The sequence below is a fragment of the Enhydra lutris genome, unplaced genomic scaffold (genome assembly GCF_002288905.1).
Source record: "Enhydra lutris kenyoni isolate GAN:26980312 unplaced genomic scaffold, ASM228890v2 scaffoldscaffold9, whole genome shotgun sequence".
In the NCBI taxonomy this organism is placed as follows: domain Eukaryota; kingdom Metazoa; phylum Chordata; class Mammalia; order Carnivora; family Mustelidae; genus Enhydra; species Enhydra lutris.
Window position 1 is genome coordinate 11,057,127 of NW_019154093.1, and position 18,935 is coordinate 11,076,061.

At 41.5% G+C, this 18,935-nt stretch overlaps 1 protein-coding gene across 2 annotated transcripts; it reads left to right on the forward strand.

Annotated features, from left to right (window-relative positions):
* Positions 1–504: 504 nt before the first annotated feature.
* On the forward strand, positions 505–12,412 carry LOC111143249 (ZFP69 zinc finger protein B). 2 transcript variants are annotated; one of them, XM_022496861.1, is made up of 5 exons: positions 505–895; positions 3,674–3,759; positions 6,018–6,144; positions 6,405–6,503; positions 10,376–12,412. In XM_022496861.1, the coding sequence occupies exons 1-5, from the start codon at positions 769–771 to the stop codon at positions 11,542–11,544; spliced, it is 1,608 nt and encodes a 535-aa protein (XP_022352569.1). In that variant the 5' UTR covers positions 505–768; the 3' UTR covers positions 11,545–12,412. The 2 variants fall into 2 exon arrangements, with proteins under 2 accessions (XP_022352569.1, XP_022352568.1); XM_022496860.1 differs by having other exon boundaries at positions 6,408–6,503.
* The last annotated feature ends 6,523 nt before the right edge of the window (positions 12,413–18,935 follow it).

The following is an 18,935-nucleotide window of genomic DNA, read 5'->3' on the forward strand; positions in this document are numbered from 1 at the left end:
GGGGTGAGCGGGCGTATTGTGCGGGGTCTGGGGCGGGGGCCACGGAAGCGCCGGCTTCGCCCCGCCTGCGGTCCCCCGTGGCGCGTGGTGCGCCCAGCGGCCCGGGGTCGCGCCCAAAGGCTGCGAGGTCCAGGCTTGGAGAAAGCCTTATTCTCTCCGTTGCGGGAGGAAGAGACGGGATTGCAGGGTTCCGTGATTTGCCTCGGCCAAGCGAGGCGAAGGAGCTGGGATTCAAACCCAGAGCCTTTGGGATTCTAAATCTCAAGACTAGTTTAAACATAACTACCTACAACAAAGAACTGGGCTTTCGTCATCTCTTTGTGCTTCACGACACCCAGCACAGGGGTTTGGACCGCGTGGGCTGCGTAGACCCACCATCTCCTTGTATCTTTTGTGAAAAATATTCGCTGATTGGTGTAAGTTCTAGAATTCTGACTGTGGACTCAGCTTTCTAGATGCTTTTGCTGACTGATATTTTCTGTCCAGTATTCCCAGGGGGCTGCTTAGAAACCTGGAGCCTCCAGCTGCCTGCTGAGGAGAGGGATGGAGCTCAAGACGAGAAGGTCCTTGCGAGCCTAGACATTAAAAGGTCCAGACTCCGGATTTTGGTACTGTATGTTCCCTGGGTGTGCGAGAGTGGAGGACTCCAGCACAACAGTGAAGCCCGAGGTCCCAGCAGTTTGCTTACCCAAAGTGGCCAAAACCAGATAGGACCTTCTGCCTTGCGGGCTGAGGCAGAGAGCCCCAGAAAGGAGTGCTGAAGTCATCATGCTACAGCAGCTCCTGATCACCCTGCCCATGGAGGCCAGCACCTGGGTGAAGTTGCGCCATCCAAGGAAGGCCAAGGAGGGGGCGTCCCTGTGGGAGGACGGGACTAAGATGTTTGAAGGAGAAGGTGAGAATAGACTGTTTGGCGGGAAGGAGGAAAGGCAGCGTCCTCTAGTGTGAGAAGGAAGGTAGAGAGCTGAGCAGAAGCATTCTTTGGGGAGGCAATTGGGTAAAAGGTCTCTGGAGTTCTTGATTATGGCTCCTGGCCTGGGGTTTTCCTGAATAGTAGTGGTAAGTTCAACCTGACCCCATGATCTAAGTGTCATGACTGTATATATTATTTCTTTTCATTTTCCCCATGGGGGTATGGGGCAGGGAAGACTTGCCTAATTTTCTTTATTTTACAGTGGGGAATTTTGAATCAAATGAGAGACCTGTCCAGGCACTTGGTGGCTTGGTCAGAAGTAGAAGTCAGCAGGGAAAGTACCTGGTGAGCCTGGAGTATCTTGTGCTAGAAAGCAAGGAGGAGGGCAAAGACTAATGGACGTGTATCAGCAGGATGGCAAGTTTCGACAAACTTAGGACTGTTTAGTATCCAGATTGATTGTAACACCTTGAATAAATAAAATTCCGTAAGTTCATGATGAATCTTAAAATAGAGAAAGGGGAAAGACTCATTTACCAACAGTGGTGGTGATTCATACACTGATTTCTTACTTTGAAAATAAACTGTTATGGGAATGAAGAATGCATTTACCTTGGATTTTAGATCATTTTCAGTTGCTGAGGAAAAGCTTTTTACTGAAAATAACTGCCAATAAAAAGAGTAGAGGGGGGACGCCTGGGTGGCTCAGTTGGTTGAGCAGCTGCCTTCGGCTCGGGTCATGATCCCAGCGTCCTGGGATCGAGTCCCACATCGGGCTCCTTGTTCTGTGGGGAGCCTGCTTCTCCCTCTGCCTCTGCCTGCCACTCTGTCTGCCTGTGCTCTCTCTCTCTCTTTCTGACAAAAAAAAAAAAAAAAGTTTTAAAAACAGCGTAGAGGGGCACCTGGATGGCTCAGTGGGTAGGCCTCTGCCTTTGGCTCGGGTCGTGATTTCAGGGTCCTGGGATCGAGCCCTGCATTGGGCTCTCTGCTCGGCGGGGAACCTGCTTCATCCTTTCTCTCTGCCTGCCTCTCTGCCTGCTTGTGATCTCTCTCTGTCAAATAAATAAATAAAATCTTTAAAAAAAAAAAAAAGAGTAGAAGGAACGATAGACTATTTTGCTATAAATGAAATAATTGAAAAGCTAATGGGGAATAGGGCATTCCCAGGATGCCAAAGTACTGCCCCCATAAATTACTTGCTAAAGGAAAGAATATTCTTTTCCAATGGCGATATCTGGTGGTTACTGTTTTTTGTTTTGTTTGTTTGTTTGTTTGTTTGTTTAAGATTTTTATTTATTTACTTGGGAGGAAGAGGAAGAAGCAGGAATAAGGAGCGGGGCTCGATCCCAGGACCCTGGGATCATGACCTGAGCCAAAGGCAATTGCTTAACCAACTGAGCCACCCAAGTGCCCATGGTGGTCACTGTCCTTAACTAAGTGTGTCAATGATGGGATAACCTCACATTTTGTGTCTTCTGGGTAGTGTAATATAAAGCACATGGTATCACTCATGAAGAATTCCTGCCAAAATATTTAACCCGATCCTAAATTGAGCTTAAAGCCTGAACTTCTGTTTTAAAGAAAATACAGGGGATAGAGAAGTAAGGTAAACACTAGCACAGTCAGACTGCTGGTCTCTCAAAAAGCCAATGTCAAGAATGAAGGGGGAAGGCCTATTCTAGGAGACTACAGGTAACAACCACTTTGGAATGTATGACCCTTGGTTGGCTCCTGGGCTGGAATCAATACAGAATAAAAGATAGTTTGAGAAGAGTTGAGGAAATCGGAATATGAATTGTTAACTTGCTTAGGTGTGATGAATGGTATTACGGTTATGCAGAAGATCCTTATTTGAAGTATTTAGGGATGATGTATCATGATGTCTGCAACTTTGAAATGGTTCAAAAAATACATAGATAAATGAAGCAAATATGGCAGGTGTTGACAATCATTGAATAAGGTGGTGGTTATATGGGTGTTCAATCTTGATGATAAAAAGTGGGGAAAAAATATAAGGACAACAATTCATTTGCCTTAATTCCTAGTTCATATTTCTGGTACCTCAAATGCAGTCAGTATTGGAAGTCTAGCAACCCACCAGTGTGTTATGCTTAACCCGTTAGCAGATAGGGAAAAAAATGAATCAGATATTTTCTACCCATGTATTCATACTAATATCCAATTGAGGGAGATAATTATATAAATAAATAAAACAGGTATCTGAGATGGATATCCAAGTAGAGATAAAAACGAACTTTGGAAGAGTTTAGGGAAGAGGACGCTTTCTTCACATTAAGAGTGTTTGAGAAAACTTCACCTGAACCGGTCCAGAAGGATGTCTCAGTTTTTCACCAAGTAAGAGGTATGTTCAAAGAACGGTGATTGGGGCTATAGGGGTGGGGGTGTCCAGTGGATGAAAAAGGGTAGAGAAGCAACGATGGACTGGTTGTGGAGGATCTTGAAATCTACGGCAAAGTATTTGGATTTTTCTTTCTTATCAGTAGGGAAACTTTGAGGATTTTTGAGCAGAGGAGTGGCCAAGTAGATCTGTGCTTTCGGACCAGTGTTGACCATTGGGGAATATTAATGCCCAAAGCCGTGTACTGTAGCTCCTTTTCATTAAGGAGGCTCCAGCCTGCTCTGAGTTGCTGTAAATGTCCCTCCCTGTGAATGTTTTGGGAGAAGAGCCACATTCAGCATGTCTGCAAGCTGTTTTTCTATTTGGGGAGAAGTAACCTCACGACTCTTTTCCTTTCTCAGTTTTGCTCTCTCAGGATGCTGATGAGACCCAGGGAGAAAGTTTCGAGGATCAAATCACCTCCAGGCCCTCAACAGTGAAATCTCAGGTGGGTTGGATTTTCCTGTCACTTTCTTGAAATTGTTTCTCAGCTTTGAAGAGCCCTGGACTTTGATTTTCTTTGGCTCAACTTGCTGGATTGGATTTTCTTAGCATGTTCTAAACCAGGCCACATTGATTGATTTCACATATAATTTTCCCACCAATAGTAGAAGGTTCCTCATAATAGAAGGTTCATCATAATAGAAAGTTCCTGGGGCGCCTGGGTGGCTCAGTGGTTAAAGCCTCTCCCTTCGGCTCAGGTCATGATCTCAGGGTCCTGGGATCGAGTCCCGCATCAGGCTCTCTGCTCAGCAGGGAGCCTGCCTCCTCCTCCTGTCTCTCTCTGCCTGCCTCTCTGCCTACTTGTGATCTGTCAAATAAATAAAAAAAAAATCTTAAAAAAAAATAATAATAGAAAGTTCCTCAGGAACCTTCTTGTTTCAAGCAAACCTCTTGTCATTTATCCAACACATTTAAAAGTCATGGGGGATGGGCTAGATGGGGGTTGGGGATTAAGGAGGGCACTTGTTATGGTGAGCAATGGATGTTATTTGTAAGTGAGGAATCATTAAATTCTACTTCTGAAACCAATATTACACTATATTTGACTATATTCTAACTAAATTTATATAAAAATTTGAAAATGAAAATAAAAAATAAAAATCATGTTGGTATGTGTGTGTGTATGTATGTGTGTGTGTGTGTGTGTGTGTGTGTGTGTGTAAAGGTAATGTAGCTCTTGCCCTAAAATGTGTGTGTAAAATTATATAATGTAGTTCTTGCCCTGAAACCTCACAGATGTCATCCAGGGGAAAGACAAACATTGTAAAACATTTTTAAATTCAGTTAGCCTGGGGGCGGCTGGTTGGCTCAGTGGGTTAAGCCTCTGCCTTCGGCTCAGGTCATAATCTCAGGGTCCTGGGATTGAGCCCTGAGTTGGGTTCTCTGCTCAGCTCGGAGCCTACTTCCTCCTCTCTCTCTCTCTGCCTACCTCTCTGCCTACTTGTGATCTCTGTCAAATAAATAAATAAAATATTTTTTAAAAAATTAAAAAAATAAATTCAATTAGCCAACATATAGTACATTGTTAGTTTCAGATATAAAACATTTTAAGTAACATTTAAAAATTAACAGAATGCAGTTCTGACATTCTTGGAGATGTATACTCTTCATTAATGACCTTTAAGAGAGGATTTCTGGTCATGTTTTGGAGCAGAATTGTAGATGAAAAGGGAAATGAGTAGAGAAGTTACTGGCAGGTCATGTAGGGCGCACACTACATAGGCTGACCAGAAAAGGAAGGAAAACTTCTAAGAGCAGTTTAGTAATATCTGTGTATCATAAACGAGCTGATCAGAGAACGATTGGCACTGGCAATGGGCACAGCTCTCTGCTGTCAAACCCCAGAATCATAGGGAAACTCAAGAAAAATTAGAAATTAATCAGAGAAAATTGATATAGAAGGAGACATTTTTAGAGAACAGAAGACTTTTATGTATGATATGATCTTAGTTTCCATAGGGTTTAATCCCATATCTTCAACATTCTTCAAATTCAGCTTCCTAATTGGTTCAATATGCATGCTGTTGCCAGCCCAAGAAGCCTCAAATGCCTTCCAGACTTACTTATAATACATAAAAAGCATTAGAGTCATTGTTATACTTAAGGAATATGTTATTATCTTTGCCTTCTGGCTTCTGGATTCTCTTTGCATTTGATAATATTTTTTAAAATAGCCATAAAATGGTTAATTTGTATAGATTGTACATGAGAGGCTCTTGTACTTTACAACATGTTATCGACTTTGGTCAAGTCTTCCTTACTAGGTAGAATTCATGCTCCCTCCAGAAATGTGCCGTTCTCACATACTTTTCTTACTAACAGAAATACCCAGCTAATGATATTTTACCCATGCTGAAATGTTCTCATTTTAACCAGTTCTCCCGGCCCACCAAAGGTCCCTGTCTTCTTTGTGACCTCAGCCTCTTTTGAACTCTCCCCTTCCTCAAATATTCCTGATCTTTATTGTCCTTAATCCAAATTATCATATACTGCTCTGAGACCTTCTTTAATAGTTCACGAGTATTTCTCCTTCAGCCAAATGGTAAGTTGCAGAAGACAATTTATAAGCTTGCTGCATTGTGTTGTAACTTCCCACAGAGAGTCAGCCAACCAAGTTTCAGAAGGGTGTCCAAGAAAACTTGGCTAGAATCTCTTAGTGTGTAGGCAATATTAGAACTGAGAAGGATATACTTGATGTTCTAGGGACTCTTGACCTTCAAGGACATATCGGTGGACTTCACCCAGGAGGAGTGGGGGCAACTGGCCCCTGCTCACCGGAATCTGTACCGGGAGGTGATGCTGGAGAACTATGGGAACCTGGTCTCAGTGGGTAAGGATGAGTTCCCCTTATCACTAGAACTTGCCTGTTGGAAGAAAATCTTTGTTTCTAACCAAACTGCTATGCTTGGGCTTTGGGTTGTGATATAAGTTTCTAGTTCCTTTTAAACAGCAAGTCAGGATTGCTCTGGTCTTTTCTGCCTTGTTCTTTCTACTCTACCCTCTCAGCAGGCCTGAATACCAAAGAGCTGTCTTTAAATTCTTGGGATGGCTCTTTGACCTCAGCACATGCAGTGTTTTCTTCTTCATGAGCAGGATATCAGCTCTCCAAACCTGGTGTGATTTCCCAGCTGGAGAAGGGAGAAGAGCCATGGCTGATCGAGAGAGAGATATCAGGAAGTCCAAGTTCAGGTAAGAGCAAGGCAGATGGGGCCTTTGTCATGTTTGCTAGAGAGCTCCACTTGAAGCCTTCTCCACGCTGTGGGGGAGACCATGCCATCTGGATGGGACCCACAAGAAACCTGATTACCATCTGCACTTGCCTCTTCTTATTAATTTCTCTAGAGTAAGAGAGGAAAGAGATGCCTTTCTCATCAGGGTTGGTTTGCTTGAGTAATTCTCCTGACCCAATGTTCATGATTTTCTTGCTTTCTCCAGCATTCCAGACTTTGCCAGGATCATAGCTTCCTTCTCCTGTCTATTCCAGTATTCATGGATCTCTTCTCATTAAGTACAGCACCTTTCACCAGATTCTCATGTCATTTTATCATAGATCTCTCTCACAATTCCATTTAAAATTTTTTCCTGAATCTTATTCTGTAATCATAGTTTCAATTCTGATTCTCTTTTTAATTTGTGTAGTTTAACTTTTTATTTCAGATAACTTAGGACTCTGGGGAAAATCCCCACAGAAGTCCTTCCTACCAAATCAAATACCTTTTAACAGCCTTCTTCATCTAAGAACAGTAATAACAACAGCTATTCATCCAGCTGGCTTTCATGAGTCCTGTGCATATGTTAGCTGCATCTTACAGAGGAGGAAAAGAAGGCCCACAGGTTAAGAAATATGTCCAGCGTCCTTAGCTACTGGTCAGTAAAATCGGTATTTGAATTTGAATCCTCCTGGCTCCACAGTCTTGTTCTTATGACTCTATTCTCCACAGCAGCATTGGGTTCATAGATCTCGCCACCTTCTTGATATCTGTCCTTTCCTCCACCAGCCAGTTTAGTAATTTTTATCTCCTCTGTCTCTCCCATTGCCTTTTCAGTGCTTCTCATCAATATCCTTTTTAATGCAGATACATCATTTCCACCGCTGTTAGGATAGGCTAAACTACTGTAGCAGGTAGACTCTAAAGTGTGGCTTCAATGAAATAGGAATTTCTTGCTCATACACTGGTCTGGGGGAACTGGGTAAGCCCATGGACATTTCTTTTGGACCTAGCAAATCTGGGATTGAGATGTCTTCCACATGTGGCTGCACCATCCCCAAGGTCCTCCTCCTCATCTAAACATAGCCAGCAGCAGAGTAAGAGCACACAGGAGCCCACCTGGGAGGATTTTATGGGCCAGCCTGGAGTGGTTCACATGACTTTCGCGCTGAGTCACTTATGGGAGAAACCTTTGTCCCTTCACTCAAATCAGAATCAAGGAAGATTGGGGAAATATAGTGTAGTTGTGTGTCCAGAAAGGGGAAGAACAGATTTTGGTGGATATCCAGCAGTGTCTGCCACAATCCCTGAGGGGCCTCTGTCTTTTACACTACTATTCTGTATCTGCACAAATGCCCACAGATACATCATAGTGGTTTTAGTTGTTCCTTGACACCTGTATTTTCCATATTTTCATCTTTGTCTCATATATCCATATGAACTCTATTCCCACATATCCCTGGTATTTAGGACATCTATATCTAGACGCACTGTTGTCATTTCAAGCCCAGTTCATTCAAAAACAGAGACCATCTTCTCTCCCAAGCAAGTTTCTCATCCTGACTCCTCCAGTTCTTTTAGTCTGAAAGACCAAAAGTCATGGTAACAGCAAGAATGTATCATGTTTTTCTACTCTCAATGCTTCTTCATTTCTCACGCTTCTCTTATACTACCCGCTAGATCCTTATTTCCTCTTCTTTAAAATTTTTCTTTATTTTTAAAGATTTTATTTATTTATTTGTTGGAGAGGGGGGAGAAAGAACACAAGCAGGCAGAGGGAGAAGCAGGTGCCCAGCTGAGCAAGAAGTCCAATGCAGGACTTAATCCGAGGACCCTGGGTCAATGACCTGAGTCGAAGGCAGGGGCTTAACTAACTGAACCACCTAGGCGTCCCTTCCTCTCTTCATCTTTGTTGATGCAGTGCCAAGCCAAGTTCCCATCATCTCATGCCTATTACTAAGATTTTCAGTTGTATTTTTAATGTTTTATTATTTTTCTGAATCAATTTAAATGTTACTGTCAGGTTTGACCTCTTGAAATACATTCATCTTATTCTTACCCTGAAAAGTTAAGTGACTTCTTATTCCCTGTAATAGGTAATATAAACATCTCTATTTGCTTTTTTAAAAAAGATTTTATTTATTTACCTGAGAGAGGGAGTGTGAGTACAAGCCGGGGGTGGAGGGGCAGAGAAAGAAGGAGAGAGAGAATCTCAAGCAGACTCCATGCTAAGCATGGAGCCTGACACGGGGTTCGATTTCACAACCCTGAGATCATGACCTGAGCTGAAACCAGGAGTCACATGCTTAACCAGCTGAGTCACCCAGGCACCCCTCTCTCTTTTTGCTTTTTCAGTCCACTCCAAGATTTACCCAGCTATTCCCAAGCACTTTGTATGTGCTATTACTAAGGTGAGGTTAGAAATCCTGGGGAATAAGAGTTTGTTGTAAATAGGAAATATTGGTGGTTTAAGATGGCAGGGTCCAGAATGGATGAAAGGGAATAGAAAGAGAATAAAAACAAGAGAAACTCCCTCTTCCAAAAATATTGTCCCATATATACTATGGATAAACTATATAGTCTCTATCCTTCAAGATTTTACAGTATAAGGATGCCTGGGTGGCTCAGTCAGTTAAGCATCTGCCTTCGGCTCAGGTCATGATCCCAGGGTGCTGGGATCGAGTCCCACATCGGGCTCCTTGCTCAGCAAGGAACCTGCTTCTCCCTCTACCTCTGCCTGTCACTCTCCCTGCTTGTGCTCTCTCCTTCTCTCTCTGACAAATAAATAAAATCTTTACAAAAAAGATTTTACAGTAAGTTAATAATGTGTCACAAATTAAGAAGTCCATTTTTCATCTCATATAGGTGTAGGCAAAAATTATGAAGAGTGATAAAAATCGAATGAACTTATTGGGAAGGGCACCCGCGTCCACTGAGAGCACACATACCCAGAACCCAGTAATTCCTCTATAGTAAATCCTATGAAATATTGACAGGAGTATAAACAAATGTTTGTATAATGATGACATGAAAAAGTAGAGACAACCTCAATATTTTTCAGTAAAGAAAAGTCAAATTATGCTATGTCCATCAGTGGAATGCATTGAATACATTGCACTTGTTTAAAAAAAATGAGATTAATCTAAATGTACAGACATGGAAGGGGCCCCATAAGATATAGTTGAATTAAAAAACAGATGCAGAAATAAATAAATAAATGCACACACACACACACACACACACACACACACACACACCATGATCCCTTTTTGTACAAATGTATGTTTGTGACCATACATATATAAAAATGCACACACTCATATCTACATACTGTTGGGAATATCTAAATGGATGTATCCCAAAATCCTAAGAGACTAAGGAAATGGAGAGGAAATTGAGAGAGGCTATTCCTCCTATATTATTTAATGTTTTATGTAGAAAGTATGAGATAAATACATGAAAAAAATCCCATTTTTAAATAGAGAATATTTTGTCATAGAAATATGGACTTGAGATGATATGGTGCTAGAATCCTGTGTTCCTTAATCTTATCTCTTATATTTACCGTTAAAACAATGCTCTCTTCTTAGTGGACTTCATTCTGGAATTCACATGGATGAACTCCTCCCAATTCCTAGAAATCACCTTACATACTCTGAAAGCTTCTTTCTTTTGACCATTACTTCATTTTCTTTTATATTCACTTTCTAGGAGGCAGAACTACCTTTGAAGATAGTCCGAGGTTTCTATGCTTAGTACATTTTCATTTTCACCCCTCCTATTCTCACTATGGCCATTTATTTTTTAAAGTGCACTGAATATGGGTCATTTCTATTTTGGGATTTCTTTCAGACTTGGAGAATAAAACAGAAACCAGGGAGTCAGCCTTAAAGAATGATATTTCAGGGGAAGAATTACACCATGGCCTAATGAAGGAACAGTCCACGAGAGGAAGTGCCTTATATTCAACACTGGGAAGAGTCTCCAAATGTGATAAGTTAGAAAGCCACCAGGAAAACCAAGGAATGGGTGATGGGAAAATCCCCTTGACCCATAAGAAAACACTCACTCAGGAGAGAGGCCGAGAATCTAACAGATTTGAGAAAAGTATTAATGTGAGCTCAAAAGTTATTCCCAGACCAGAAGGTCCTCCAAGAATAAAAGACCATAAGTATGATATATCTAGAAAGAGAAGTAGATATAATTTAGATTTGATCAATCATTCAAGGAATTATACAAGAATGAAAACCTTTGAATGTAATATTTGTGAAAAAATCTTCAAACAGCTCATTCACCTCACAGAACACATGAGAATTCATACTGGAGAGAAACCTTTCCGATGTAAAGAATGTGGAAAAGCCTTTAGCCAAAGTTCATCCCTTATTCCACATCAGAGAATCCATACTGGTGAGAAACCCTATGAATGTAAGGAATGTGGGAAAACCTTCAGACATCCATCATCTCTTACTCAACATGTTAGAATCCACACTGGGGAGAAGCCCTATGAATGTGGCGTATGTGAGAAAGCATTCAGCCAGAGCATTGGGCTGATTCAGCATCTGAGAACTCATGTTAGAGAGAAACCTTTCACCTGCAAAGACTGTGGAAAAGCATTTTTCCAGATTAGACACCTTAGGCAACATGAAATTATTCATACGGGTGTGAAACCCTACATTTGTAATGTATGCAGTAAAACCTTCAGCCATAGCACGTACCTAACTCAACACCAGAGAACTCATACTGGGGAAAGACCCTATAAATGTAAGGAATGTGCGAAAGCCTTTAGCCAGAGAATTCATCTTTCTATTCATCAGAGAGTCCACACAGGAGTGAAACCTTATAAATGCAGTCATTGTGGGAAAGCCTTCAGGCATGATTCATCCTTTGCTAAACATCAGAGAATTCATACTGGAGAAAAACCTTACGACTGTAATGAATGTGGAAAAGCCTTCAGCTGTAGTTCATCACTTATTAGACATTGCAAAACACATTTAAGAAATACCTTCAGCAGTGATATGTGATATATGTTCAACATCAAAGAATCCTCATAATGGAACAAAAGCCTCTAAATCAGGTTTTCTGACTTTTGGATTTTAAGAAGCAATGATTTTCTCTAAGGATTTGACCCAATTTACAACTTTCAGTTTTGCTATGTTAAAGAAACTAACATTGATACAGAAAAGAAAGGGCATTTTAATATTTTTAAATATAGGAAGGATGTAATCATTAGGAATAACACCCTTAACACTGAATTAAGTTAACTATGAAAATCTCCCAAATTTGTCTTTATTTTTCTCATTTCATTATGGGCCAGTGAAAAGTTCATTATGGCAATTACTGATACTTGGATTGGCTTTTGAGAATCACTGTTTTAAATAGTCCTTAAATAATCAGAATAAAATATGAAGTATAATTTTTTTTACTATAGCCCTTTATACGGCTAGAAGAGGTATGAATAAAAATACTGATTGGCTCATTTCTAGAATAAATAGTGTTAAAGGAAGCTTTCTAGAATTGATAGACAACCTACTACCCATGAAATACTTAAGTATATTTTATGGTTTCTTGTAGAGAATAGGCAAACTTTTCATAAAGGGCCAGAGAGTAAATATGTTAGGTATTGTGGGCCATATGAGCTCTGTCAGACCACTCATCTCACCATGTCAGTGCAAAAACATCCAGAGAAACACATGAACCAGGGTATCTCAGCCGTGGCACTGCTGATAGGCCAGATGTTTTGCGCAGCTGTCCTGTGCCCTACAGTGGGTTTAGCAGTATATCTGGCCACAAGTTGCCAGTCATAGATGCCAATAGCTCCCCCCGCCCCCCATTGTAACAACCAAAACTGTCTCCAGATGTCACAACATGTGCTCTGGGGGTCAAGATTGTACTCATGAAGTATTTGAAAACCACCGACCTAAATGAATGGGTGTAGCTCTGTTCAAATAAACAGTAACCTTGGTGTAAAAAACCGGTGTTTGGTTGCATTTAGCCTGAGAGCTGCAGTTAACCATTGCTGCTACACAGTATGTAAATAACTGTCCCCCCTTGCCCCCGAGCAAGCACAGCAAGAATAGTGATTGCTCATATAGGGGTGTTTATTTTTTAATCTGTTTTGCTGGAACTTTTGTTATGTCCTGCTATAAGGTCATATTAAAACCTTAGTAATTTCATATAATTCCTGGAATAGTTCTAGTGTTCAACCATATACTATAACCTGAGGAGGCTTCTCATCACTTATTTGACAAAGCTCCCCATGTGATCTGATATACCAAATAAGCCAAATTAGTCAAAAAGACTTCATTTAGAAGTTGAATTTTGGGAAGTTTGTCTGAAATAACAGATTTTAAAGTACATTCCTAGGTAAGATTATAGATCATTTAAAAACTTACTAACTGGGGCACCTGAGTGTCTCAGTTGGTTGAGTGTCTGACTTTTGGTTTCAGCTCAGGTTATGACCTCAGGTTCATGAGATCAAGCCCTGTGTCAGGCTCCATGCTCAGTGGAGAGTCTGCTTGAGGTTCTCTCTCACTCTCTCTCTGCCAGTTCTCCCATCGCTCACTCGCTCTCAAATCTTAGAAAAAATAATCTAGTTAGCTAAGGTGGCAATAAGATTCTAAAGATAAATGCAGAGGATTACATCATTGTTAATAAAATTTAGCTTAATGTTGAGAATATTCCATTTTAAAGACAAAACATGGAAACATTGTTTTTCTAGGCTGTTTCAAAATACAGAATAATCTTTGTTTACAACGTATACTAATAACCTAAAAAACTGCCATTTTAACAGAGAAAAACTAAATTCCAATCTTAAACTGCTGTACTTCCAATATTAAAACTCAAGAGGAACTTTAAAAAAAATATTTATTTGAGAGAGAGCAAGAGCAGGAGCAGAGGGGAAAAGGGAGAGGGAGAACCAGACTCCCTGTTGAGCAGGAAGCCGGACCCCGGGCTTGATCCCAGGACCCTGAGATCATGACCTGAGCTGAAAGCAGGTGCTTAACTGGCTGAACCACCCAAGTGCCCCAACAAGATGAACTTTTTAAAAAAATCATGCAGATCTTCCTTCTTCCTGTCATCTCCCATGTTGATATATACTTACTGAAACAAGGACATGCAGGGTGCTGCATGGATCTGAGATTTTGCATTGGGTGCTGTGATGTGCAGACCAGAATCCCCATTAGGACTGAAGGACTCTGCTGCAGGGAATGTGGCTGATAGTCCTCAGCTCTCACAGACCATCAGGGGTTGCCTTAACTGGGGGCGCCTGGGTGGCTCTGTGGGTTAAAGCCTCTCTCTGTCTTTTTCTTTCAGGATTTTCACACCAGTAACTGTACATTTATTTTTCCATGTGAACTTTAAAATCAACTTTATTAGGGTGCCTGGGTGGCTCAGTGGGTTAAAGCCTCTGCCTTCGGCTCAGGTCATGATCCCAGGATCCTGGGATTGAGCCCCGCATCGGGCTCTCTGCTCAGCGGCGAGCATGCTTCCTCCTCTCTCTCTCTGCCTGCCTCTCTCCCTGCTTGTGATCTCTGTCAAATAAATAAAATCTTAAAAAAAGGGGGGGGGTTGCCTTAACCGAAGACACCTGCCTTGTCAAAGGGAATAATACCCTCTGCCCAGGTTGTTACATCCAATGAGTATTATAAAAGTCCAGCCCTTTGGCCCCAATTTAGGATGGTTCTGAAGGGTAATCCAACTTTTAGAACTCCTCAGCGTCAACGAAGGCTTCTGTTGATATTGTATGACCACTCAACTTCTGCCTCATCTTGCTCTCCTACTCCCCCTTCTCTTCTCCACGTGGTGATCACTCCCTAGTAAACTTTCTTACATTTTAATCTCCACAATCTTAGTCCTGACCACGTGCAAAATTCCTTTCCAGATTCCCTTCTCACAAACATACAACTTAACTTTTTACGTTCAGGTATTTATCCTAAGTTTCCTCTCTTTAAATAACCAGTCTCACTTTCCTTGCATCGCATTTGTTTATTTGTTCTTAAATCACCCATAACTTCATGAGGCATCAGACAAAGTTCCAAGTTTTTTTTTCCCCCTTTCTTGACAAATTTTGCAATGCAGATAACATGAACTTATTTGAATTTCAGTAAACACAGGCAGAATGGAAATTGTACATAATATATAATGCTGATAATTCTAAAGATGTGTCCATTTGATTAAGCTAACAACCTTAAATTAGCTTTAATACTGAATATTTTCACTCAGCATAATCTCTTCCAGACCCATCCATGTTGATACAAAGGTTGGGTATTCTTCCTTTCTGATGGAGGCATAATACTCCATAGTATATATGGGCCACATCTTCTTTATCCATTCGTCCGTTGAAGGGCATCTTGGTTCTTTCCACAGTTGGGCAACTGTGGCCACTGCTACTATGAACATTGGGGTGTGGACTCTGAGGAACTAACTAAGGGTTTTGCAGGGGAGAGGGGTAGGAGGTTGGATGAGCCTGGTGGTGGGTATTGTGGAGGGTACGTATTGCAGGGAGCAGTGGGTGTGGTGCATACACAATGAACTCTGGAACACTGAAAAGAAATTAAAAAAAATAAAAATTTTTTAAAAATACTGAATATTTTCCAAAATCATGTGAACTTATAAATCATTTGGGTTAGTTTTTATCTTTGAGTTTTAGAATGCCCAACTCCTACAAGCACTTATTTAAGCCAACTAAATAAAGCTCTTTTATAAGTTAATTTTAGCAATACCACCCTGGGGTAGAGAAAATATCTCACATTTGTAGTATTCATGGACACACAAGTACACAAGATGCAAGCAAAATCTTAAAGGCCTAATTTCCAGATGTCTCCTTTTTGCAAAACAAATCTAGTGGTAAGACGAGATTATAATGGAAGGATCCATTCATTGGTCATTTTTCTCTGTATGTGGCCAAGCAACATTATGAAAAAATGCCCAGTTTTGGAGAATACAGCCCAGAGGTCTGCATGTGGGGTCAAATTGTCATTTCCCATTTTCTTTTTCTTTTTTTTTTTTTAAAGATTTTATTTATTTATTTGAAAGACAGATCACAAGTAGGCAGAGAGACAGGCAGAGGGAGAGGAAGGAAAGCAGGCTCCCTGCTGAGCAGAGAGCCCGATGTGGGGCTCGATCCCAGGACCCTGGGATCATGACCTGAGCTGAAGGCAGAGGCTTTAACCCACTGAGCCACCCAGGTGCCCCTGTCATTTCCCATTTTCCAGTGAGAACATAGCAAGTGTTATCCAAAGACACCAAAATATGCAACAACAAACCAACCAAATGAGGCCCAACCTCTGTGAACGTTGGTTCCTCCCAAAAAGTCAGGGCTTCACTGACCCAACCAAACAGCTTCCTCACCAACATTTTAGAAAAGGAGGCTAAGAGAGCCCAAACCCCCTATTTGGAGGCATCTGAATGGGAGGAAGAGATCTAAGATTTAAACCAAACGGGAGAAAGAAAGAAGCTCGCATGCCTTCCATATAAAATACTCACCCAGAGACCTCTGTCCAAACCAAACCCCAAACTGTCTCCTTGCCACATAAGTTAAATTAAGCAAGAGGTGCCCCATGGGGCGGGGACTGGCTGGGGGTGTTCCCCAGGACAAAGAACTTAGGTAAGGGCTAGGACTCATCATGTTACAGGCTGAGGGCCAATGAAACATACACAAATAGCTCCTCACCAAATTTGTAACCGAGCCCAAATTCATCCACCTAATGGATAGCAAAGACAAGCAGGCATTGAGTATGCAGCGAGAAAAGGGTTATTCGAGAGGGGGCAAAATGAGAGGCACATTTCAAATCTGCCTCTCCCAGGAGAGTCCAGGAAATTTAAAGGCAAACAAAAAGGGTAAAAAGTTGCAGTTGCACACATAAATCTGCAGCTACAATTAGTCCCATTAACATATTGGTTACAGGTTTCACTAATTTTCTCAGAATACTGAAAATGTAATATTTACTCATGGTTGGTGTTTGGGGGGGGAGCACCAACCTGGACCATTCAGTATATAATAATATAGAGCTCAAATAATGTTTCACCCTCCTTCATTACAGGGATAACATAGAGGATTACTTTTGTTATCTTGAGTCTTCTTTGTGTGTGCTTTTACATAATTAGAATCATGGTTTACCTGCCTTTGGAACTGGAATTGTTTTTCACCAATTATGTTGTGCTCAGATCCTAAGCCTTCATAGCAGAGTGGTAGAATTTGCATTCAGGAATCATAAAATATGTATTTAAATTCCAACTCTACCATCCCTAGCCTTGTGATCTTAGTCAAACTTCATCCTATTTTTTTCATCTGTCAAGAGGCATTTGTAATAGACACTACACAACAGGTTTATTATGCTAAGTACACATAACTGCTCAAGCCCAGAAACTATTCATATTGCATTTTATGGATTTTTTGCTTCTTATAAAAAAATAAATGCTCATTTATGAAATCATAGAGATGTATAAAGAAAACAAACATGACAGAACCCGGACAGATATACCAATGTTAAAATGTTGATGTAAAAAGACAGCATTGTGGGGCGCCTGGGTGGCTGAGTCGGTTAAGTGTCTGACTCTTAGTTTTGGCTCATGTCCTGATCTCAGGGTCATAGGACTGAGCCCTGCTTTGGGATCCATGCTCAGTGGAGAGTCTGCTTGTGATTCTTTCTCTCTTTTCCTCCCCCTCCGCTCCTCCCCACTCCACTCACCATGCTCTTTCTCTTTTTCTGTCTAAAATAAATAAGTCTTTAAAAAAGACAAGATCATATGATTTTGTTTATATAAAGTATCAAAAGTAGTCCAGTTCATAGAAACATAAGGTGGAATGGACATTCCCAGAGACTAGGGGAAGGGGAACAGGGGGAGTTCTTGTGTAATGGGTATAGAGTTTCAGATTTTCAAAAGTCTGAAAAAGTTCTGGACGTGTGTTTTGCAATATGAGTATAGTTAATGCTATGGAACTGTACACTTAAAAGTGGTTAATATGGTAAGTTTTATGTTATGTGTTTTTTACAACCCCCCCCATTTTTGTGTTTTTTTTTCCCAGTGGACACACTCTTGTACACAGTTGGAAAAATTCTTCCAACCCACTTGTACCAATCACTTCTTCACTGACTTTTACTGGTCACGTCCTTCCTTCCCTCCCTACCCAGCTTTTATTTTTATTTTTTAAAGATTTTATTTATTTATTTAACAGAGATCACAAGCAGACAGAGAGGCAGGCAGAGAGAGAAGGAGGGGAAGCAGACTCCCTGCTGAGCAGAGAGCCCGATGCGGGGCTCAATCCCAGGACCCTGGGATCATGACCTGAGCCGAAGGCAGAGGCTTTAACCCACTGAGCCACCCAGGCGCCCCCCCTACCCAGCTTTTAGTCGTGCAGCTGCAAACACCCTCCACTCCATATATATATGTCGTTAACAACTTTCCTCAGGGCAAAAGATCATTTTACAAGTTGGATTACCTCCTGGATCCTGACTTTCTCTTTTTTGCCATCTCTTAGACATCTCGTTATCGGTAGAACTGTGTCCTCCCCGGCGCTTGCCAAATTCATATGCTGAAATCCTAATCTCTAGTACGTCAGAATGTAACTGATTAAATTTATTAATCACTTTAAATACGTGATTAAGAGAAAGTGAGTCATTAGGGTATGCTGTAATCCAACTTGACCTGTGTCCTTATAAGAGGAAATTTGGACACACGGAGAGACACCAGGGGCCTGTAAGCACACAGAGGAAAGATCACGTGAGGACACAGAGTGAGGCTGCCATTTGCAGACAAGTAGTACGACCTCAGGAGAAACCAACTCTGCTGACGTAGGCAGGCCTGGTCTGAGGACCCAGAGGGGTCCTTGCAGGACCAGCCAAGAGAGTCTTCCACTTTGCACAGGATAGAAATCAGACTCAAGCCAGGAGGAAGGGAGAGCAGAGTTTATTGAATAATGGAAGTGATAGAGTGTAGTAGACGGAGTGTCTGGGAGACTCAGAAAAGGAGAAGCAAGTCTCTGTGTTGCTTGGGGTTGAGTGTTTATACTGGAAAGAGGTCCATGATATGTGTTCCTTTAGGAATCCAGGTCTGATTAAAGGTGTCAGGTGAACAATAGCCGTTGTCCTATAAATCACTGAAAACAGGGGGTATGGATGCCAGTGTTGGCAGAGGTTTGTTCAAAGCCTAATGTCGTGGAGCTCAGGATTCGGTTCTTCTCTGATGTTATCAGGTATGTGGGAGCCTAGGATGAAACTCAGGGGATGATTCACTTTCTTGCTTCTCCCCCTTGGAGTGGGAACATGGAGCTTCTTTGGTTTACTCAGATGCAAGGTGAAATATGAAACACGAGTACATGGGGCCTAGCAAAGAAACAGCAGAGATAGAGCCTTCCTAAAATGGAGTCCCTTCAGTTTCCTTATCTCTGCTGACACCTGGCTCCTGGACT